Source organism: Mustelus asterias, chromosome 22 (genome assembly GCF_964213995.1).
Source record: "Mustelus asterias chromosome 22, sMusAst1.hap1.1, whole genome shotgun sequence".
In the NCBI taxonomy this organism is placed as follows: Eukaryota; Metazoa; Chordata; class Chondrichthyes; order Carcharhiniformes; family Triakidae; genus Mustelus; species Mustelus asterias.
Window position 1 is genome coordinate 21729210 of NC_135822.1, and position 23874 is coordinate 21753083.

The 23874-nt window shown below is 46.3% G+C and overlaps 1 protein-coding gene across 1 annotated transcript in view; it reads right to left on the bottom strand.

Moving 5' to 3' along the window:
* The window catches only part of LOC144509919 (arf-GAP with coiled-coil, ANK repeat and PH domain-containing protein 3-like), a 361954-nt gene that overhangs the window by 17448 nt on the left and 320632 nt on the right, over positions 1-23874 (bottom strand). The window contains exons 14-24 of the mRNA XM_078238917.1: positions 22886-22997; positions 20605-20813; positions 17099-17168; positions 16902-16996; positions 14989-15203; positions 13233-13331; positions 12569-12661; positions 10945-11165; positions 10056-10165; positions 8155-8265; positions 6917-6978 (exon numbers count right to left, since the gene is read on the bottom strand). Coding sequence (XP_078095043.1) covers positions 6917-6978; positions 8155-8265; positions 10056-10165; positions 10945-11165; positions 12569-12661; positions 13233-13331; positions 14989-15203; positions 16902-16996; positions 17099-17168; positions 20605-20813; positions 22886-22997 — 1397 coding nt within the window. The remainder of the gene's footprint in view (positions 1-6916; positions 6979-8154; positions 8266-10055; positions 10166-10944; positions 11166-12568; positions 12662-13232; positions 13332-14988; positions 15204-16901; positions 16997-17098; positions 17169-20604; positions 20814-22885; positions 22998-23874) is intronic.

Here is a 23874-nt window from a genome sequence, read left to right on the forward strand (position 1 = left end):
AGAGCTTTTTTTGCTGGTTCTAATTCTGCTATCCCTGAGTTGGTTTGATAGGGACTGAGGATGCCTTCATTGGAAAAAAAGTTCATTTTCCCAGCATAAAATTAGAAGGAGCCAAATAATGGCTGGAGTATCACATCCTTCACAACTGGACCTTGACACATGAGCAGAGCTGTACTGGCTGGAATAGACTAGACCAGAAAGCTGCCATCTGACTTCCTTCACCTCAGGTGTCTGTCTACAAACTCCAGCTTCTAGAGAATAACTATTCCTGCTTCTTTACAAGTTGAGGTAAAGGGCGGTTGACTGGGAATATTTTAAGTTGATTGTGTTTTTTTCTTTGATATTGCCAAAGGGAGCAGAAGTCACTAAACTATCCCTGGGACAGGGAGGGATTCTGACCTCCACACGTGAGGACACCATACTTGTTTAAACAAGCTTTTGGCTAATGCTTCTGAACACATGGTGCATAATTATCTTTGCTCTGAGCCCAAGCCAGATAAATATCACATAATCGGAATGGGGATACGGATGCAATTTAAGCCTGGCCGGACAGATGGTTCTCGGGAGTGGAGCAGCAGGTTTGCCTCCGTGTTTGTGTAGCTGGATAGAAAGGAGAACTCAGGCTCCATCATCACCTCCAATCTACCATTGTTGAAACTACGCCCAGTTTGAACACTGGGCTGAAACAGCAGCAGCTTGGGTTACCATCCCTGGAGAATCTGGAGGCGCTGGTGTCGTACCTGGAGTGTTTTAAGGATTTTGGCATTTAGCCAGTGGTTGCCACCTGAGAACGAGAGAGAGAAAAAACTCTCTCGACGGCATTAACCTGATTAATCTCCTTGATCACGAACAGCAGATGCTGTTGGAACTCGCCTCTTGAGCCAGGGACCTGGACCCCTCACTGGACTGTCAGGAAGTTTGAGGTGACTCTAATCACCTTGAATCTTTCCTCACCAAAGGAAACCAATCAGATTATTAGATTTTTTTTTTGGTGCAATAGTGTATTTATTACTGTCACAAGTAGGCTTACATTAACACTGCAATGAAGTTACTGTGAAAATCCCCTAGTCGCCACTCTCTGACACCTGTTCGGGTACACTGAGGGAGAATTTAGCATGGCCAATGCACCTAACCAGCACGTCTTTCGGACTGTGAGAGGGAACCGGAGCACCCGGAGGAAACCCACGCAGACATGGGGAGAACGTGCAGACTCTGCACAGACAGTGACCCAAGCCAGAAATCGAACTCGGGTCCCTGGCGCTGTGAGGCAGCAGTGTTAACCACTGTGCCACCGGTTCCAGCAAGCTTTGATTTTGATTTTCAACCACACTTCTAGGTGGTTACACAATCACAGTGTATTAAGCTGCACCAGTCAGATCCCCAGCGATATGTTGTCAACTCAAAAAAGATACTTATTTTTTAGGGGACGTGGTATTATGTATAATGAATTACAATAAATCTCAACAGCTCAAAAAGAAAAGCAGAGATCTTATCAGCTGCTAAAGAGATTCTGCTAATGAAATGTTAACAGCTTCAATGACACAGGGACTTAAATATGTGTGGAGGCATCTTTAGGTGCGGCAGCATCTTGGTATGTTATGTTATTGGAGTAGCAATCTAGAAACATGAGTTCAAATCCCACCCATTAACTAAATTAAATCCCCAATAAAATGCTAAAATCAGAAATGGTGACTATGAACCTATTGGTGTGAAACCCACCATGTTCACTAATGCCCCTTTAGAGAAGGAAACCTGCCATCCTTACTCAGTGTGGGCCTATATGTGAGTCCGAAATTCAAGCCTGCTCCGCTATTGGTTAAGATCAAAGCTGATCTGGTTCTGGTCTCAACTTTACATAAGCCTTGGCTCCCTTGCTAATCAAAAACCTGTCTAACTCTGCCTTGGATCAATGCAGTAACCCAGCCTCCACTGCCTCCCGGGGAAGAGAATTCCACAGACTAATGACCCATTGAGAGGAAATATTTCTCCTTATCTCTGTCTTAAATGGTACACCTCTTAAACTCTGTTCTCTGGTTCTAGTCTTTCCCACAAGTGGAAGAATCCTCCTGGCATCTACCCTATTCTGTATGTTTCAATAGGATCACCTCTCATTCTACTAAACTCCAGTGGGCATGGGCCCAATTTGTTCAACCTTTCTTCATAAGATAGCCCCTTATCCTAATAATTGAAGGAGTGAACTCCAGTCCCACAGCAATGTGGTTCACTCTTAACTCCTTTCTGAAACGGCCAAGTGGTTGTATTTACCATCACCTTCTCAAGGGCAATTAGGGATGGGAACTAAATTCTGGCCTTATCAGTGGAACCCATGACTCTCAAGTGAATACTGAAAGGAAGCTATGAAACATACAGCTGTAGGGAGAATAAACTCAAATCAATTTAATGAACAATTGGGGCCCAAGAGGTGGATCCAGCTTGTTTTGAAGAAGTTTGCAGAGAGAGTAAAAGAACTCCTGCTCTCACTAACAGTCAATATTCCAAAACAAGTCAAGGCAGGTCAGAATTCCTGAGGGAGGATCAATATTACTGAAAGTGCAATGTCTGAACCCTGAAATTGTCTGCTGAATGCCTGCTCCTGGGAAATTTCTACCTCAGGATCTCAGATGAATGGAGGAATGAAATTCTTTCCCGTCAGGTTGAATTTGGGAATAGTCGTGCAGAATTGCAATCTGTGTCAGTCGGGGGTTTAACCTGTGTGCAGAATCAGTGGCCGGCTGCATGGGTGTCATGTGACCATGGAATTGTTAAAGGTGAACATTTCATTGAATTCCCTTGTAATGCACTGTGTTAAAGTGGGAGCATGCAGCCTAACACAGTCTCTCCTAACAGGAGATTGTTAGCTCAACCACTGAATGGCATCAAATTGTTTTACTATCAGTGGGGGGCAAGGAGTGAAGGGGGAGGAGTGGGGTGGAGGGAGAGTGGAGGGTGAAGTGGGGAGGGGGGGTAGGGTGAAGGGGGAAAGGAGTGGGGGAAGAGGATGAGGGGGAAGTGAAGGGTGTGGGGTGGAGTGGAACTGGATGGGGGTGGGGAGAAGTGGAAGGTGTGAAGTGGGGGTTGTGGGGTGGAGGGTGAAGTGGGGGTTGTGGGGTGGAGGGTGAAGTGGGGGCTGTGGGGTGGAGGGTGAAGTGGGGGTTGTGGGGTGGAGGGTGAAAGGGGTGGGGTGAAGGGGAGTGTGGGCTGGGGGGGGGGTGGGGTTGAGTGGAACTGGGGGAGTGGGGTGGGGAGAAGTGGAAGGTGTGGAGGGTTAAGTGGGGGGGTGGGGTGGGGTGGAGGTGAAGGGGAGTGGGGGGGGTGGAGGGTTAATTGGGGGTAAAGTGGGTTGCGGGATGGTGGGGCGGAGGGGGAGGGGCAGGGGCAGGAATAGTGCTCAATCCCAACTCTGGGAATTCTCCCAGCTCTGACTATGAGAGAGCCACAGAGCAGCAAGCGGCAGGCCCACTGCACCTCCTGGCCCAGGGGAGATGGCTCCGGGTATAGTGCTTTATTTACACTGTTGCTTTCTGCCCAAAGACACGTTTCACCAGCTTGTAAGGATCTTGCATTCGACTATGAAACAATGTTATGCACAGCGTTTAATTAGAGATGCCGGGAGTCACAAATCAGTTTGAAAACATCGCTCCATACACAGAAAGTACAAGAAAAAAAAAATTCAAAATGAAAAACAATTTTTTGTTGTTGAAGCTGAACCTATCGGGACCCTGTCGACCCAGGCTTGGTTGCAAATCAAACAGCTTTCACAAAACGCGGGTAAAAGAGAACTCGCCGTGTGTTCTAATCATCTACGCTGAATCAAAGCAGTAGAAATCTGCACAGTGCGTCACACGAAATAAAAGCTCCAAGACATTTTCTGCCTGTACTGCACCGATACAAAACGAAGTGTGTCAATTTAAAAAAATACACTCTATGGTGTTACAAAAAAAACCACAAATCCCCAAACACAGTTACCTGTATTCATTTTTTTTTCATTGCACTATTCCTCTGGGCAATTCATATAAATAAACATTTAAAACAACACGTCCACTGTTGAGAAAATTCACAAAAGTGTAACAGAAAACAATACTGATAGGTAGGAAAAGTGCACAAAGTTGTTCTCATACATATAATCTAATTCATATTCCATTTCATTTTAAATAAATTGTCCTAACCAGAACAAAATTCCATTTTAATATTTACAGAACTTCTTCCCCCTCCTCCCCCCCCCAGTTCTTAAAATGTGTAATTTTTTTTCCGAGAAACAGCAAGTTGTAACCACCGTTACCAAGCAATACACATCAGCACACAACACCTACTGTACAGGAACAAGGGCAGAATCTGTCCTATGCTTGTAACCAAGGTCACCTGATCTGTTCATAATAATTACAACATCGAGATTTTTAAAAAAAAACAAAAGGTCAGTGTTACCAAGAAACCCAATCACAGAAAACAATCAACTTCTTTCCAAACTGCTCAGGTTCTGGCTTACTAGATGCAGCATCTCAACAACGTAATGTTCGACTGGTTAAAAGACCAAATAGTTCATATGGCTCAACACTTCCCTAATTCCATTGCATTTCTAAGGATGTTCTTCACCGTAGAAAAGTTGAGTATCGTATAAAGGAGTATTTTAGTTGCCATTTCAAGTTATTTAATAGTAATTCATTGGCAAACTAACCCCGGCTGCTTAAAAAAAACTGATGTTATTAAGGGGAGTCCCTTGGGACCGCAGCTTGCTTGGCACGCATTTGCTGATAAGTCTTTCCATTGAATGGGGCTTTTTTCTCTCTCTGTAACCGAGGCAACGATTTTTGCAGCACCATTGCAAAAAAAAAACCCAAATCACAGCACACGACTTTAAGGTTACTTGTCTTGGACCTGACCTAACAGCCTGGAACATGATGAGCCCCCGGGCAGTGGTGGTGAAAGTAGAGAAGGTTTTGCCCAAGGTTCAACTGTTTTATTTGTGTAAATTAGAAACAAAAGATTCAGAATACATTTTTGACTCAATTTTTGTAAATGACAGGCTTGTTTGCTAAATGCCAATTGTATTTGTTAACCTCCTCCCCTTTACCTGTGCTTTTTTGAATATTCTTGATTTATTTATAAATATACTCCCACACAATTTCCCTTGTGGCTTCCTGAGCCTTACTCCTTGTACTCAGGGGACTACCTGTAAGCGTGGATGTGTCCATGGCAATGACCAACATGCACCTCCAGCCAGCAAGGGGTGTTGAAGAAAACATTTTCTCCTTGCACTAATATCTCCCAGTCTCATGACTGTGGCTCTTTAGGTGTTATTGCCGATTGGGACACTGAGTGCCCGACTCCCCATTGAGAATCATGAATATTGGCAGCAATGCTTACCCTGTTTATGGCAATGTGGCTAACCTGGGTAGGACTGGTAATGCATCATGTCAAAAGAGCAGCATGGGAGGCACTGCTGCCTCACGGCATCAAGGGCTGGGGTTCAATTCCAGCCTCGGGTCACTGTCTGTGTGGCGTTTACACCGGTGTCCATGTGGATTTCCTCCGGGTGCTCCAATTTCCTCCCACAGTCCAAAGTTGTGCAGGTTAGGTGGATTGGCCATGCTAAATTGCCCCTTAGTGTCCCAAGATGTGTAGGTCAGGGTGATTAACGGGGTAAATACCTGCGGTTACAGGAAAGGGCCTGGGAGGGAACCTCTGTTGGAGAATCGGTGCAGACTCAATGGGCCAAATGGCCTCCTTCTGCACTGTAGGGATTCTATGATTCCAAGTGAGGGTGTGAACATTAGCCAGGGCTGACATTCACCCTTGGTTTGTCCCCCCGCAGGGTACCAACAGAAAAGAGCCAAGAAGAAAGGGGACTAGCTAGGGTAAATGCATGGGGTTTGGGGATAGGGTCTGGATGGGATTGTGGTTGGTGCAGACTCAATGAGCCGAATTGCCTCCTTCTGCACTGTATGATTCTATGAAGAATTACATTAAAAGTGGACATCTTTTAAAAATCAAACCCAGCTATAGGGAAAAGATCAATTTTTAAGTTTGGGCAATAATTTAAAGAGTAGTTCAGGGTCTTATAGGAAAACATTTGGATCCTACAGTTTGTTGATTTGTAATCAGAAATTTACAGCTCTCAAACTTAACTGAGCATCTCTGATTTTAATTGGAGGGAAGGACACTGACCTTTTATTTGAAGAGCTCTGAGCCGCAGCTACAGTTCGCTCTCCTTTTCTCCCCTGCTCTTCTGCAGTCACTGACTCCTGGCATACAATTTTACAGCTGCCTGCAACTCTCTGTACCTCATGCAGTGATTACAGAGAGTGGGTGTTCGAAACCCTTTGACTGGGGCGGTGGGCATCAATGTTGAACCCAGCCCTGTGCTCGATCCAATGTCTACAGCACGTACTTACAGGGATTGCTTGATAGTTGCCAGGATTGGGAAACACTGGTTGAATTTTCCCTCTCTCGCCCAAAGGGACTGAAGACAATTGGAGCACCTCTGCTTGCACCTAGTGAGACCAGCCAGTTGAGTAAAAAACTTGCCAATCTTTATGGGTCAGTACCATGCCAGGGACCACCCAAGGACACTAACCCTTGAGAGTGCGGAATGTTTGTGAATGACTACTTAGTTCCATGCTTTAGAGTAACCACATTAAGACTGAAAGTGTGAAGAAAGGATCTTTTTACACAAGACAAAATAAACTTGAAGCACTGTCCTTTTCCTCTTTCACCATCAATGCCAGCTGTACACACAGTCATAAAGAAAATAGCTCATCACCTCAACGTCTAGTCAAAAGAGGCCCAGTTATTACCACTACATCACCCAGTCAGGTTAGTTAGTGTTGGTTTCCCTAGCATTCATCTATCTTAAGGCTGATAAACTCCTGTATGCACTTCCTGTACTGAAGCTCAGTGGGACTGCTGCTAGGATATTGACCTGGCTGGCCAAATGGGCCTTCAGTCTCCCGCATCTCTTCATTCATTCTTGCCAGCCGCAATCTGTGGGCAAAGGGAGAGAGCAAATTAACATTTCCCAAGGCAACAAAGGAGAGACTGTTGTTCAGCAGGCAAAAATGGTCACATCTCCTCAAGGTGAACTTTGGAGGTTAACGTCTTAATTTGGGGACTGAGGCAGAAGTGTGGCTTCACTCCTCACTTTATACCTGTGGATCCTGGGGTTAAATTATGACTCAGGTTAGCAGAATGATTCTCTTTCTCTTCAGATAATTAACTTTCATTAAACTTTTAGACATCTCAAATGGGTTTCCTACTGGGGACAAAACTGTCTGGTTGGCTGTCTCGTTTAATGGGCCATTCTTCGTGCACAGTCTGATGTTGGGTTAATGTTAACAGTGACAGGAAGCAGACAGCCAGCTGGTTATCATACACCACACCCGATTCTCTTTATAGCAGAGATAATAGGAAGGGAAACATAAATCTGCTTATCTACCAGCTGTTTTCTGCCTTCGTTTATAGATTATCAACCCTCAATTGTCAGCAGCCACTTTGCTGTGGGCAGCATCAGAGCCAAGCCTATTTCTGTCCACGTGCACCACTCCCAGTCATCCTAAACGCACCCAGATTACAGAATTTAGACTGAGATCAGCAGTGGCCAGATCAGCGAGGTGCCAGACCTGCTTGCTCTAGAAGCCAAGGGCCAAAAGTTCCTCCCAGGCCCTGTCCGAATCTCCCCAGCAACTACCAGAAGGGGGTGCAGAGCAAGGAAAGGAGCAGAAGCTGGCTCAGTCAAGAAGCAATGCCCCTCTGCCAGCGGGGACATGCTGGTAGGGTGTGAGGGGGTCAGATCTGCTGCCTGGCACACTCAGGAGGCTTCCTGCAGAAGGTCTGCTCTTCATGGCACCTGATTCATGGGAAACGTGCCTGGGAGTAATTAGAGATAACCTCACAACACTGCCCTGTCCGTCCTCATCGTGAATAATAAAGTCGGACGTCAGCAACAGAACAACGGGAAATGGGAAACAGGGCCCAGTCCAGCAACCTGTACTTGGTCAGAAGCAGTAATACTTTTCAATTTGATAACAGTAACCATGAGTCAAATGGAATTAGAAATGAGGATTTTCAAACGATGGTGCTGGAACATAAACAATATAACAGAATGCAGGTTTGATAACAATTCTCAAACAGCAAGGACGAGGATAGGGGGGAGAGGCTTACAGCGTCACGATGTCCGCATTGGCCGCTTGGACAGCAATGCTGAGTGGATCTTGCCCATCGTCATCCACCGCGTTCTGACTGGCTCCTCGCTTGAGGAAGAGACAAACCTGACTGTAAAGAGAGTTATGCAAGGGTTAGTAAACACGTTAACTCTCAAAAGCTCACATTTAGACAGTGCCTCTGATGTGGTAAAGCATCCTAAGGCGTCCAGCACACTATGAATACGTTTACAGTTCACAACACAGAACCAGGGGGTGGGAGGGAAACGTAACATTAATGCGAGCTAGACAATCACGGGTGAGTTCAGGAAGCACTTCTTCACTCAAAAGGTAGTGGAAACCCGGAACCCTCTTCCCAAAAGGCTGTTGAGGTTGGACAGGGCAGGAGGGTCAACTGAAAAGTTCAAGGCAGAGATTGATAGGGTTTTTGTTAGTTAAAGGTAAAAGGGTATTAAAGGACATAGAATCCAGGCGAGGAAATATAGTTCAGTTGTGGAAGAGCCAAGATTTAACTGAAATGCTAAACAGGCCGGAGGGGTTGAGTCGTCTCCTCCTGTTTCTGCTTGAGTGCATCGATCACTCTGCAGTCCTTCCAGACTGGCACAGAGAAGTGTGTCAAAGCTTGACCAGGTCAGCCTTCAAAAGAGCTGCCGCAGACCTGATGGGCCGAACGGCTACCTTCTTTGCGGTAACATGTCTTGATTCTATAAACCAATGGTTCTTGGGCTGAATAGAAAGGGTCTTTGGAAGTCGAATTGCCTTTTTTTTGCCCCCACAAAGTTGCTCTCACCTCCAAAGCTGAAGGCTGGAGAAGGGAGTCTGGAGGTGGGTTACATGAAAAAGGTTTAAACTTGGAAAAGTAGGAAATAAAAACACAATAAAAAGTGGGGAAAGGAGAGAATAGGAGGGCAGGTAAAAGACAATAGTGCAAACGTAGGGAAAACATACATTTTATTCTAAACTGTATCTTGATGCTTAATAGTACAGTGGTCTTGTGCAATTCTGTAAGGGAATGTTACTGTCACTGCACAAAAGCTGAAATCTGACAAGTCTAGTTGGCCCACAGTTAGAAGAAGTTTCTGAACCTGTTGCCATGCTAGAGTTTTTGGGAGTTATCAGGTGCAGTCACAGAAGCATGAGGAAGTGGGGATAAAGAGACACCGAGCAAAAGGAAGAGGCATTAGAAGGGGGGAGATCAAAAAATGTGGTGAAGCATGTGGGTTCGGAGGCAGAGTGTGAGACAAAAGGAGGAAATTCCCATTCCGCGGGGGCTAGGAACCTGCAGGCTCCAATGAGAGGAGGAGAGGATGTTTAAGGCCAGAATCAAAGGAATGGGTGGGGGGTTTACAGAAATAATGTGGGGCAAGGCCACGGACTGGAATTCATTACCCGAATATGAATTTTAAACATGAGATACCAGGGCACCAGCAGACAGTGTAGATCAGCGAGCGACAAGGCGATGAACGGGTGTAACTTGGTGCAAGGTAGGATTCAGTTTTCAACAAGCTAAAGTTTGTGAAGGACGGGAGACAGGCCAGGACCGTGTTGAAGTAATTGAGTGTGGAGACGATAAAGGCCTGTGTGACGTTTCAGTTGTAGACGGACTGAGGTAGGGGAGGCATCAGAAGGTGTTCAGGGTCAAAACAGATGCTGAGATTGAGAACATCAGATTCAGCCTAAATACAGTGGTCCGGGAGGGGGAACGGGGCCATTGGCAAGCGCCTAGCATCGGTGGCTTTAGACTTTCCTGTGTTTAGCTGAAGGAAGTTATGGTTCCTGCAGGACTGGATGTCCAATGCGCTTTTGGACAACGCAGAAGTGGTGGAGGGACAGATAGAGATTAAGGGTTAAAAATATTCTTCAAATGATGCCAGCCTCCGCGGTTTAGCACACGCTCCTTACCCAGTGTGTCCCAGATAGGTGGCATGGTGAATCGGGCCACGGCCCCGAATGTCTTTTTGATTGACATCAGCCCCATTTTGAAGGAGAAATTCGCAAGCAACAAGCGAACCCTGTTGAAGGCACACAAGGTAAGAAAGTTATGTCTGATGAAGGGCTGCCAATCCAAGACCAGGAAAGATAATCTAACAGGAATGCCCGTCGAGTACAGACTTAATACAAACTCAAAACTTCCCTGCCTACCTCTCCTCTTGAATGCTAAAATATTTACAGGCCCCTTCACCATTCTTTGACAGACCTTCCAAACCCACAATCTCTACCGCCTGGGAGGACAAGGGCAGCAGATGCATGGGAACACCACCACCTACAAGTTCTCCTCCAAGTCACACACCATCCAGTCTTGGAAACATATCGCCTTTCCTTCACTGTCGCTGGATCAAAATCCTGGAACCCCTGCTGCTCTAACAGCACTGTGGATGTACCTACACCACATGGACTGCATCGGTTCAAAAAGCCAGACCTCAAGGGCAGTTAGGCATGGGCAACAAATGCTGACCTTGCCATCGATGCCCAGATCCCAAGAATGAATAATAGCTTTTACACAATCCTGCTGTGCTTTACCAGTCCACTGTTCTTCAACTGTAACCCAGGGCAGGGAGAGCTGAAGGGTTATCTGACCATCAATGATGAACAAATGAGACCAATTCTATCCCTGTCTATTATCCACAGTTTAGTGACACATACATCAGTGCTCTACCCATCACCAATACCGTAACAAACCACCACTTAAATTGTTTTATTTTTTAACCTCTGTTATCCTGTTGGCAAAACGATCTTGACCCCGCGCATAATCATCCCTTAAAACCCCCGGAGGTGAGGTGCTGAAACCCACCCCGATGACTGCTTGGATTAATGGAGTTTTATTTTCATCCTCGTCATTGACCCAATTGACATCAGCACCATGGGCCAAGGCCTCAGCCATTACTGCCAGATTGCGAGCATGTGCGGCCTTGTAGACCAGGATCCCTGGGTGTAGTTCTCGGAGATCCTCAGAGTCAGAAGCTTCGGGCTCGATTTCCGCCTCCCCACTCGACTCCTCTGAAACTTCACTCACTGTGAATAGTAAAGCGACAGTTAGCCATTATCCAGCCAGCCCGACCTCGATTTAATCCATTGGTTAGATTGCACATAACTAGCAGGCCGCAGTGTGGCATTAATCTGGGGTGGAGGTTCACCAGAAGTGTGCACAGAATGACTTCTGCTTTATCGTCGCTAATATAACCCAGAGATAAGGGGTGGCACAGTGGTCAGCACTGCTGCCTCACAGCGCCAGGGACCCAGGTTCAATTCCGGCCTCGGGTCTGCGTGGAGTTTGCACATTCTCCCCGTGTCTGCGTGGGTTTCCTCCAGTTTCCTCCCACACTCCAAAGATGTGCGGGTTAGGTTGATTGGCCAATGCTGAATTGACCCTAGTGTCGGGGGGGCTAGCGAGAGTAAATATGTGGGGTTATGGGAATAGGGGCTGGGTGGGATTGTGGTTGGTGCAGACTCGATGGGCTGAATGGCCTCCTTCTGCACTGTAAGGAGTCTATGATAAGGTAAGATGCTGAATGCATTGCAATCTTCTATAATTTTCCAACCTTGTGTCCAAAGCACATTTCAGAAACTGAAGTGCTTGCAGCTCGAGGCCTTCCAACCCTTTCAGTGAACAGTTACAAAATAGTGAGTGATTCAGGCCAGAAACTCCAGTGTTGCTGGCTGGGAGTGTGATCTATTAATCCAGATACTGTGGGCTGATAGGGTGTATCAATTCAGCACATCTCTTAATAAAATAAAAATTCCATTAAAAGAGTAACAATTCTTTAAAAAAAATTATCAGGGGTGCGTTCCTCTCCGGAAGATGCGTACCCATTTTGGGTGTTATCCCACACAGGCACTGTCAACTCTCTTATACGCTATCTTGCTAGCCAGTATTCCCCAATGAGTATTGACGTTTATGAGAATGGTCTTGGGATGCATCACAATCTAGCTTTACCCTGTACAGTCCATTAAAGTAACTTTGGTGCAGGAGTCACTGGGCTGCGATCAGGAACAGTAAGAAGTCTCTCCGCACCAGGTTAAAGTCCAACAGGTTTATTTGGAATCACGAGCTTTCGGAGCGCTGCCTCTTCATCAGGTGAGTCCTGAGCGGCGCTCTGAAAGCTCGTGATTCCGAATAAACCTGGTGGACTTTAACCTGGTGCTGTGACTGTGCCCACCCCAGTCCAACGCCGGCATCTCCACATCATGTGATCAGGAAGGTGGACCAGACTTGATCGTAAGAGATCACATTTTAATTCTTAAAAGCCATTTTGAGAGCCAAATTCATGAGAAGGTTTGTATGTTCTGTATGTTGCTGAAGGGAAATCAGCTCATTGGGGCATTTTATTCCAGCAAAAGCATGGAATCCCACAGCGATCTTCAGCCGTGTTTCTGAGCAACATCCCTGCTGGGAAGTAACCGGAAACAGGACTTACCTTCTTCTGTGACACTGTCCACAACTGTGCCGAAGACCAGGATATCGGTGCTGCCGTCAGTGCTGCCACCCAGGCCACTGTCACTGCTTAAACCTGCAGGGCCAGCAGACAGAGAACAAGAAAAAGTTTAGCACCTTTTCACTGACAAGGGAGGTCAAGAAGACAAGTATTAGAGGCAGTGCGGGGCAAGGACGCAGGGAAACCACAACATTGGAGCACAGTCAATACAATTGCAGCCTGTGCTGTGGATTCAGTTACTACTGTATTCAGGGTGGCACGGTGGCACAGTGGTTAGCACTGCTGCCTCACAGCGCTAGGGACCCAGGTTCAATTCCAGCCTCGGGTCACTGTCTGTGAGAAGTTTGCACGTTCTCCCCTTGTCAGTGTAGGTTTCCTCCGGGTGCTCTGGTTTCCTCCCACAGTCCAAAGATGTGTGGGTTAGGTTGATTGGCCAGGTTAAATTAACCCTAGTGTCAGGGGGATTAGCAGGGTAAATATGTGGAGTGACGGGGTTAGAACCTGGGTGGGATTGTGCAGATTCGATGGGCCGAATGACCTCCTTCTGCACTGTAGGGATTATATATATATATTTACTGTGTACCTAGCCAGTACGTATGCAATATATGGCCAGTGCTGCGTACAGGATTCCTGAGAATATACTTACTACGAGGCCCAGCTGTTGTGTCAAAGTAGGAGAACAGGGAATCGAGTTCATCGGGACAAAACAGGGAGTCTCTTCGAAATTTCCTCTCCAGGGCGGCCGCTGCGTTTCGCCACGATGACCAACAAAGGAAGAAAAGCAGTGATTAGCCCAAGCGGGATTACAGAGGGAGGAACAAAGCTAATGCTACCAATCACTTTCATTTCCACTCCAATCACTCTCCCCCACCAACCCCGTTTTCCTGAAGGGGGTGGGCTCACATGGGGCACTGCTCCTTCAATCATTCACACATCATCACTCTTTCATGGGATGTGGGCATCGCCAGCAAGGGAAGCATTTGTTGCCCATCTCTATTTGCCCTTGGACTGAGTGGTTTGTTAGGCCAGTTGAGAGGGCAATTAAGAGTCAACTGCATTGGATCTGGAGTTACATATAGGCCAGACCGCGTAAGGAAAGAATTATAGAATCACTACAGTACAGAAGGAGGCCATTCGGCCCATTGAGTCTGTACCGACCACCCAGGCCTTAATCCCATAACCCCACACATTTACCCTGCTAATCCCCCTGACGCTAAGGGCAATTTAACATGGGCCAATCAACCTAACCCGCACATCTTTGGACATTAGTTTATGACAATCAATGATAGCTGTCATAGTCACCATTACTGAGACTAGCTTTATATTCCAAATGTATTAATTGAATTTAAATTCCGTCAGTTGCTGTGGTGGGATCTGAACCCAGGTCTTCAGAGCATTAACCTGGATTACCAGTCCAGTGACATTACCACTACCCCATGGGCAGGCTTCATGTGCACCTCAAGGAAGTGAATATTCGATCATGTGCCCTCATCTTGACATATATTTGCTTTCATCTGGAATGGTCACTAAATGACAATTAAGGCTGGCAAGCCTTCTCCATTTGTGTTTCTTATCCTGATTCCACTTTTGCCACCTTGGCTGGCATTAGTCAGCTCTGTACAGGGTCTGTAGACAAGCTCTACCTATTCCTTAGGACTGGCTTTTACACTGGACAATCTATTTAATTATCCTTTTCAGTTTATTATCAATTAGAACCATTATTTTACTGTAAGATGAGTACTGTGTGATCTGTATTATAGATACGATATTGTTCCTCAGACTAGAATTCTCCAAAACTATTGGAATTATTGAAGCTTAGAAAGGACTGGATATAAGTGATGGCTATGACGAAAAAGTCATTCGGAGCTGTTAAAAAAGCCACAGGGACAACCGCCCTATGGTTTGGTTGGTAAGTGCACCTTCAGTGTGGCCCTGTGCCACAGAGGAAGATCCCAGCCAACTCTCTGTGTTGAATTAATGGTTAAACACCAGAGTAAATAGGGACACAGTTTGTCTCAGTACCCGTGGCTAGGGGTGGGAAAAGGCGGCAGAGCTCCCATTCCAAGGCGAAGCAGAGGCTTGTTCGAGATGCTGATGGGATCCAGTGTAGAGAGGTGAGAGGAAGCTTTAGTGAAGCATAAACTGAGGAATGGCCTTGTTTCTGTGTTATAGACTCGATCAAATGCGCACTGAGTTGAACATCACTTGGCTATAAAACCCTTTGTGCTCTAAAAGCTTGGACTGTCTCCACATGAGGAGTAGCCACTTGAACAGTGTATTGGTGGCCTGCCCATTCCTGTGTAGCCCAAGTCACACCTTCAGGTGAGGAGGGGATGTAATTTAAAAACACACACGCAGAATGGAACAGGAAGGAGGAAAAAAATGGGTTATTTGGTTTTTACCTGCTGCGAACGTTGCTGGTGACACACTGCCGGTGTCCTGTCGGTACCTCCTCCGGGCGGTTGGAGCTTTGGTGGAACTGTTGTGCCGTCGGCATTTCTTGACGCTCCACCGCCGCGGTTTCCGTTCGGGGTCCGTGAGGGCGTCGGCGTTGGGCAGCTTTTTAAGGAACTTCTTTTCTACATATTTGGCTTTGATCCAGGCTTCTTTCTGCTGCCTAAAGCAAAAAGGTGTGAGAAACGAACGGAGCAACGCATCCACCCCCCCACCCCCACAATACCCACTAACCATTCACATACGGAGGGTATGAACACAAGGTGGCAGAGATCCAGGGATATTAAACATTTCTCAGAGGGTTTGCTGTAGCTCCCTGCAGCACAGTTGTTACACACTCTCTCTGTGTGAGCTGCAAAATCTCAGGTTCAATCCACAGGATGCACTAAGTGAGCTAATCACAACCTGGGCGTCAGTGGGAGCATGACGCTGCTCTTATGTTCCCAATGGGCTGAGGACAAGGAAAATCAGCCCGTGTTCCTTCAGTAAGCATGTGATGCCTCCCAATCAGGAGACAAATATTCATTGCCTAGGTTTAAATGTGACTTGCCTATGATCATAGAATCCCTACAGTGCAGAATGAGGCCACTCAGCCCATCGAGTCTGCACCGACCACAATCCCACTCAGGTCCTATTTCCGTAACCCCAAGTATTTACCCTGGAAACACCCCTTGATACTAAGGGTCAATTTAGCATGGCCAATTAACCTAACTCGCACATCTTTGGAGTGTGGGAGGAAACCGGAGCACCCGGAGGAATCCCACGCAGACACGAAGAGAGAATGTGCAAACTCCACACAGACAATGACCTGAGGCTGGAATCGAACCCGGGTCACTGGCACTGTGAGGCAGCAGTGCTAACCACTGTGCCACCGTGCTGCCTGCTATTAGATAATATTAGATATTAGGGCGGCACGGTAGCACAGTGGTTAGCACTGCTGCTTCACAGCTCCAGGGACCTGGGTTCGATTCTCGGCTTGGGTCACTGTCTGTGTGGAGTTTGCACATTCTCCCCGTGTCTGCGTGGGTTTCCTCCTGGTGCTCCGGTTTCCTCCCACAGTCCAAAGATGTGCGGGTTAGGTTGATTGGCCTTGCTAAAATTGCCCCTTAGTGTCCTGAGATGCGTAGATTAGAGGGATTAGCGGGTAAAATATGTAGGGATTATGGGGGTAAGGCCTGGGTGGGATTGTGGTCGGTGCAGACTCGATGGGCCGAATGGCCTCTTTCTGTACTGTAGGGTTTCTATGATTCTATGATAAAATCGGGAAGTGGAGGCAGATTCAATTGTGGCTTTCAAAAGGGAAATGGATAATTATGGGAACAGAAAGACTCGCAGAGCTTTGGGGAGAAGGCAGGGGAGTGGGACTAGCTGAGATACAATGCAAAGAACCAGCACAGACAAAACAGGCTGAATGCTGTTCTCCTTTCAGGTGTCTAACAATACTACGATTCTGTAGAACGGCCCCCCAGCAGGAGGCAGCATCTTCAGGAGCAAGAGGACAATATTTCAACACAATTTATTTTTAAAAGAGCCCCTCATCAAAGGATGTTTGTGTTCACTGCAGGCCACTGAGTTCCCCACAGCTACTGCAAAGCCTTGCTTTGTGACAAAAAGATAGCCTGTAGCTTGGTGGATAAAGCCACTTTGAGCTCCTCTCCCCGAGTCTGAGGCAAATCAATGTTATTTTGGAAGGATGTGAGTTGTAAACATGGTCAGCGTATCCCCAGGGTGGCAGGTAGACTCAAATCAGACAACCCACCACCATCTGGCAGGGAAGGCAGCACCATAATCACCAGTCCACTGGGAGCAAGACTAAAATTCTTAATGAGGTATTGACTGGGAGAATTATTTCAAATCTGACCTTGTGCTTGCTGGCTGTGGTTTCTTCAGTTCATGTTCCCCACATCTTCCTTCGTATATGTGATTAATGGTGTTGTTCCCAAGCTCACACATCAACTGAAAGGGAACATTTTAATTTTAGGCAGCAGAAAATAATTCAAATTAAAAATAAAGGTTGACTGAGATGTGAATTTTATCAAAATCTAAAGCTCAAGTTACCTTAAGTAATTCTGGCTCCCAGGAATCCAATGTGAGTGAACGAACCTTGGAACACTGGACGCCAAGGCTCCTTTTATAAAACCAAAAAAAAAAGGCACAACATAAGAATCAAAGACACCTCAATTATTGATATTTGCAAAAGCAAAACACAGCACTGCAGGTACGCTTTCCAAATTTGTACTTTGTACAGAATGAGCAGTGGGAAATCTGGTGGGAGGTCAGAGGCTTCTGAGATAGAAAAGTCTTGAGGGCCCACTGAGTTATTGGCCTGAATTCCTTCTCTGTATTCTTAGTACACTTAAAGTCTACACCGAGACTCGGAGGTAATAAAATCTATAATGGGCTCTTTATATTCCAGGATCGTAAAGCTACACATTGACCAAAGGGCTGCAAAGTGCAACCCTCGCTATTAGCTATCACCTTTGAAAATGAACCGTATTGGTTAACTGGGAAGGAGAATTTTTGAATCGAGCCCCATCCTCAGCTAATCACAATCATCGGGTCATGCAGCACGGAAGAAGACCATTCGGTCCATCGGGTGTCTGTTCTGGTTTTTCGGTTGAGTTTGGGGCACGGTGGCACAGTCGTTAGCACTGCTGCCTCACAGCGCCAGGGACACGGGTTCGATTCCCGGCTTGGGTCACTGTCCGTGTGGAGTCTGCACATTCTCCCCGTGTCTGCGTGGGTTTCCTCTGGGTGCTGCAGTTTCCTCCGACAGTTTGGAAGATGTGCTGGTTAGGTGCATTGACCCGAACAGGCGACTAGGGGATTTTCACAATAACTTCATTGCAGTGTTAGTGTAAGCCTTACTTGTGACTAATAAATAAACTTTAACTTTAGTTATCCCATTAGTCCAACTCACTCACTCTTTCCCTGAAGCCCCATAAAAACCCCAAGGTCAGCTTTAGTTTCTTTCGCTATATTTTGTGCTCAGTGCGATGCCGAATGTTCCCATTTCTTGGAATCCAATCACGGCATCGATCATCCCCATTAGGTTGGCGTTAATTAGGTTGGTGTTAATTTTACTGATTCCAACCTCGACCACACCAGTGTGCAACATCTTTTCACCGCCAACCCCAGCTACCCTGTGGCCTCTCCCGGTGAGGCTGCCAGTTTAATAATGTTGGGGGTCATTTTAACTCGAGTTGGGGGCAAAAACAATGGGGCACTAACAAACCAGGAGCCTGAAACGATAAAAGAAATTGGATGAGGTATAAAATGAATTCACTTTCAATTTTTCGCCTGGCAATGATCTCCTTCAAATCAACACTGAATTAGAGAATGGATCAGTGTCAGTAGTTAATGAGAACTCCAAAAACTCACTGCAGCACAATAGTCAGTTTTAGTCCGTCACTACATAGTGTCTAGTGTAGATGTAAATCAGTTTCCCAATAAAGCTGCACTATTGCTGCCATAGTAGCTTGAGGGGATCAGCTGGCTACTTAATCAAAACTAATATTAAAATCATAAGTAAGTAAAAAATTGATGGATTTTGAGAAAATAAAAACTTCTTGCTCGAGACTGTTTAATCAAAGTGACCAAGAGGTCATGTATCGTTTGTTTGATCTTTTCACTGCTTCCAGTGCGATCGGTCACTCTGGGGAAATTAAAACAGCGATTTACTTCACTGCATTGTCACCAGCTGGAGCCAAGCAAACATCTGAGAGGTTCTGAAACCAGTTTCAGTGCTGTGGTTGGCAAGTCCAGAGAAACCCCTCCCAGGCTGTGCTTTTTGTAAGTGTCAGGCTCATAAACTGGAAATGTAGCAACAGATTGCCAAACCTCAACAACTGGTTAGAAATTTAAAAAAAACAGTATCTAAACTACAATCTTTATTAAAATATTAAAATGGGAGCATGCCTCATTTATCACAGCACCTCACAGAACCAGGGACCTGTGTTCAATTCCAGCCTCGGGTCCCTGTCTGAGTGGAGTTTGTACATTCTCCCCGTGTCTGCGTGGGTTTCCTCCGGGTGCTCTGGTTTCCTCCCACAGGCCAAAGACGTGCAGGTTAGATGGATTGGCCATGCTAAATTGACCCTAGTGTCGGGCGATTAGCAGGGTAAATATGTGGGGTTACGGGAATAGTGCCTGGGTGGAATCATGATTGGCGCGGACTCGATGGGCTGAATGGCCACCTTCTGCAGTGTAGGGATTCTATGATTCTAATTCCAGCCTTGGGTGACCATGTGGAGTTTGCACTTTCTCCCTGTATCTGCTCCAGTTTCCTCCCACATTCCAAAAGGTGTGCAGTTATGTGGATTGGCCGTGCTAAATTATCCTTTGGTGTCCCAATATGTGTCGGGGGATTAGCGGAGAAAATATGTGGGGTTACGGGGACAGGGCCTGGTTAAGATGCTCTGTCAGAGAGTCAGTGCAGACTCGATGGCTGAATGCCTTCTTCTGCACTGGGAGATTCTATGATCCCTGTTTCTTTGCCACAGTGACTCTAATTTTCACTCTTTTTCCTCACAAAATCAAATTTATTTTTCCTGTGAAGAAAATACATCTGTTTTGTACTGGCTTCCAACCTCTATGGGTTCAATACTTTTCTAAAAGTCAACCGAAAGCCCAAACCTGAGAAAGACAATTCTCCATCATGTCCGAATATGGAGAAGAAGATTAAGAGAGACATGTTCAAAATCCTGATGGGTCTGGACAGGGTAGATAGGGACAAACTGTTCCTGCTTTTAAAGGCATCGAGAATGAGGGGGCATAGATTTAAATGACTTGCAAAAGAAGCAAATGTGATGTGAGAAAAAAAACTTATTGGGGGTCTGGAATGCACTGCCTGGAGGTGTGGTGGAGGCAGATTCAAACAAGAGGTTTGACTGGGTTAGGATTGTTTTCGTTGGAGTTCAGATGAATGAGGGGGAATCTCATGGAGACTTATAAAATTCTAGACAGGGTAGATGCAGGGAAGATGTTCCCGATGGTGGGGGAGTCCAGAACCAGTGGTCACAGTCTGAGGATTCGGGGTAGGCCATTTAGGACAGAGGTGAGGAGGCATTTCTTCACCCAATGAGTGATGAGCCTGTGGAATTCATTACCACAGGAAGTAGTTGATGCCAAAACATTGAATGCATTCAGGAAGCCGCTGGATATAGCACTTGGGGCAAATGGGATCAAAGGTTATGGGGAGAAAGCAGGATTAGGCTATTGAGTTGGATGATCAGCCATGATTGTGATGAATGGTGGAACAGGCTCGAAGGGCTGAATGGCCTCCTCCTGCTCCTCTCTTTGTTTCAGGAGGGGATTGGGTGATTCCTTCAATAGAAACAATGTGCAGAGGTATGGGGAAAAGCACCAAATCATGATGCTCATTTGGAGAGATGGTGCAAATACGATGGGCCGAATGGCTTCCTTCTGCACTGTAACAATTCTGGTAACATACGTGGGCAGTGAATTAGTATCATAGAATCCCTGCAGTGCAGAAAGAGGCCATTCAGCCCATCGAGTCTGCACCGAATTCCGCGCTTCTGTGAATTAGAAATCTGGGCATTTACCTGTGAATGCCAGAGCACTCGATGCACAGCGTTATTCCCAGGTTGATGCTGGCCCATCGAGGGTCAGCCTGCCCGCAGTCGCAGCACTGGTCATTGCCGGCGATCCCCTGCACCCGCTGGAGGATGCTCTCGCCCTTCACATTGCGGTCCCGCGAGTCACTGGCTGAGTCGATGCTGCTGGTGGATGGCGATGCGGTTCTGTCCAGCCTCTGCCGGGAAGACATGGGAGCAGATTTCAAATAGGGGCGGCGTCGCCGAGTTCTCACCGGCAGCTCCGTTAACAGCTCACGCTCATCGTGTCCATAAACTCACAAACCCACAGTGACTACACTTCAAAGCCTGGCGTGAAACACTCGGAGACATTGTGACACAATAATGTGTTATATACTTACAGAGCATTAGTAAAATAATATGTCTGTGAAAATTAGCAGGCAACATCGAGAAGTAACACCACAAATCCAGACAGAAGCACGCAACCTTAGCTGACATTTCAGTGCAACACTCTGCTGTGGGTGCAGTCTTCTGGATGAGACAGTCATCTCATAGAATCCCTACAGTGCAGAAGGAGGCCATTCGGCCCATCGAGTCTGCACCGACAACAATCCCACCCAGGCCCAATCCCCATAACACTTCACATATTTATCCTGCTAATCCCTCTGACACTAATGTCGGAATTTTACCTGCACGCCCGCCCCATGGGATCGTACGAATCTCGGGCGGATGTGTCGGTAAAATTCCACCTAAGGGTCAATTTAGAAACCAAAAGAGAAAATGCTGGAAAATCTCAGCAGGTCTGGCAGCACCTCTAAGGAGAGAAAAGAGCTGACGTTTCGATTCCAGATGACCCGTTGTCAAAGCTTTGTCATCCCTTATTTTATATAAGGGTCAATTTATCATGGCCAATCAACCTAACCTGCACATCTTTGGAGTGTGGGAGGAAACCGGAGCACGCGGGGAGAATGTGCAAACTCTGCACAGACAGTGACCTGAGGCTGGAATTGAACCCGGGTCCCTGGCGCTTGTAAGGCAGCAGTGCTAACCACTGTGCCACCCCCATCTGGTGCCATCTGCCTTTTTGGTGAACATAAAAAGATCCCAATGACACTCTCCAATTCTAGTTTTCTTACAGTTCATTTACTGGCAACAGGTTTTTCTCAAGTCTATTGAGACAACCAGTGAGATTTACAATTAGCAGTGTTGGGCGTGTTGTGGTTAAATGTGTGTCATACTGTCAGCTCTCAGCACCTGGGGTACTAGCACTGAGGTGAGGTTGTAGAATTAGAACATTGAAGTAAATTATCGGCACAGCTAACAGCCGGTCAGAGGCTATGCTGTTTTTATAGTGACAGAAGCAGCAGTCGGCAATGTAACACGCACTGTAACCTTATAGATAATAAGACGGGGTGTGTTTATCATAGAATCCCTACAGTGCAGTACTTGTTAACCATTGCCTAATGGGTGTAAAAGCTTGAGGAAAACTGTCTGCTGCTGAGGTTGTCTTTAATCTGGCTTGTCACAAATGCTCTACCTGCTCAATTATTCCCGGTGGAATAACCGCTCAAGGCACATCTCGAGGTCAAACTGAGGCTAATTGCTGTTACACTGAAAAATCCGTCTCTAGATTAGTGATTGCTTGTAAACCTCCGACTCCTTTCTGGGACTTTAACCTGGTGTTGTTAAAACTCTTACTGTGTTCACCCCAGTCCAACGCCGGCATCTCCACATCCTTTCTGGGATCCAGGGCAACAGGAAAATTCTGTCCCCACACTTAGATTTAAAATGAATCATTTGTGATTTTATTTTTGCTGCTTTATCAATATGAAATTTGAATTCTTTAGGCGCAAATACATAGTTTGCACCCGAGTGTGCTATAATGTTTGTATATTAATACAATAGGTGTCAAATACGACTGAAGCATAAGTGGCCACCTGATGGGGTAGAACGGGCCTCAGATTAACATCTCTTCCAAAGGAACGGCACCTCTGGCAGTGCAGCCCTCCTTCAGTACTGCAGTGAGTATTAATCCAGATTTTTTGCTCAGGTCATAGAGGTTTATAGCTTCGACCCAACATGTCCACGCTGCCCTTTTTTTTAAACCCCTAAGCTAGTCTCTGGAATGGGACTTGAAGTCGCAGCCCGGAGGCCTTAATGATACCAATGGAGCCACAGCTGACATCAGGCTGATTGGAGGACAGATAAAAAGACCCAAGGTTTCTATTGCTGTTGAAATGACCGTCAGGGCGAGGGTGCAAGTTGATCAGAAAGGCTGTGTGGGACTTACGTTTATATAGTTGTTATCCGGGCTTTCTCTATATGCAGTGGCAATGCTGGCCTGCACTGCCTGAATCCAGGCGAGGCGCAACTTTTCAGAGTCCGCCTGCAACATACAGCTCCTGTAGAAAAGAAAGTGCCTGGTCAGGTAAAAATCTTAGAAGATTGGATATCATTCACTCTCTGCAAGAGGCAATAATATGTTTTCTGTTCCTTTGATGCCTGAAATGGAACATTCAAAATGATTCCCACACACGTGATGAAAGGGTGGTGACTGCTGTCTTTTGCTGAACGAGATCAGAGCAAACCTACTGCGTCTCTTGGCCTGGAATCGAAGAGGACAATCTTCGAACCAATCTTGAGTGACTGGAGGACAAATAAAAAGGCCAAGGTTTCTACCGCTGCTCCTCCTTCTCAAAGTCTGATCAGAAATCTAACCTCTGTCTTCGAACAACAATCAGATTCCCTTTGGGTTGGGACACGAGATAAAGTTGGTAGGAATGCCCGACTTGCACAAGGTTTGAAAGCCGAAACTCTCAACAATTATTTCCCGGCTCTAGACCTATCCAAACACTGGGGGGATTATGTGCCCAAATCAGAAAGCAGAAAACAAGAAACAAGCCTCAGTAAATATAAATGGCACAGAATGCTAGTGCTGGCAGTACTTTGGTACCCAGGCTCTGCGGGCAGGATTTTGATATGTGTTAATGACCTGGACTTGGGTACACAGGGCACAATTTTATCCTCTACATTCTGCTTGGAAATGTTGCAAAGGAGAATTTTTAAAATTCATTCATGGGATGTGGGCATCGCTGGCAACTTGGGCAACATTTATTGCCCAAGTTGCCTTTGAACTGAATGGCATTTCAGAGGACAGCTGAGAGTCACATTGCTGTGGCTCTGGAGTCACATGTGGGCCAGACCAGGTAAGGATGGCAGATTTCCTTCCCTAAAGGGCATTAGTGAACCAGGTGGGTTTTTCTGACAATTGACAATGGT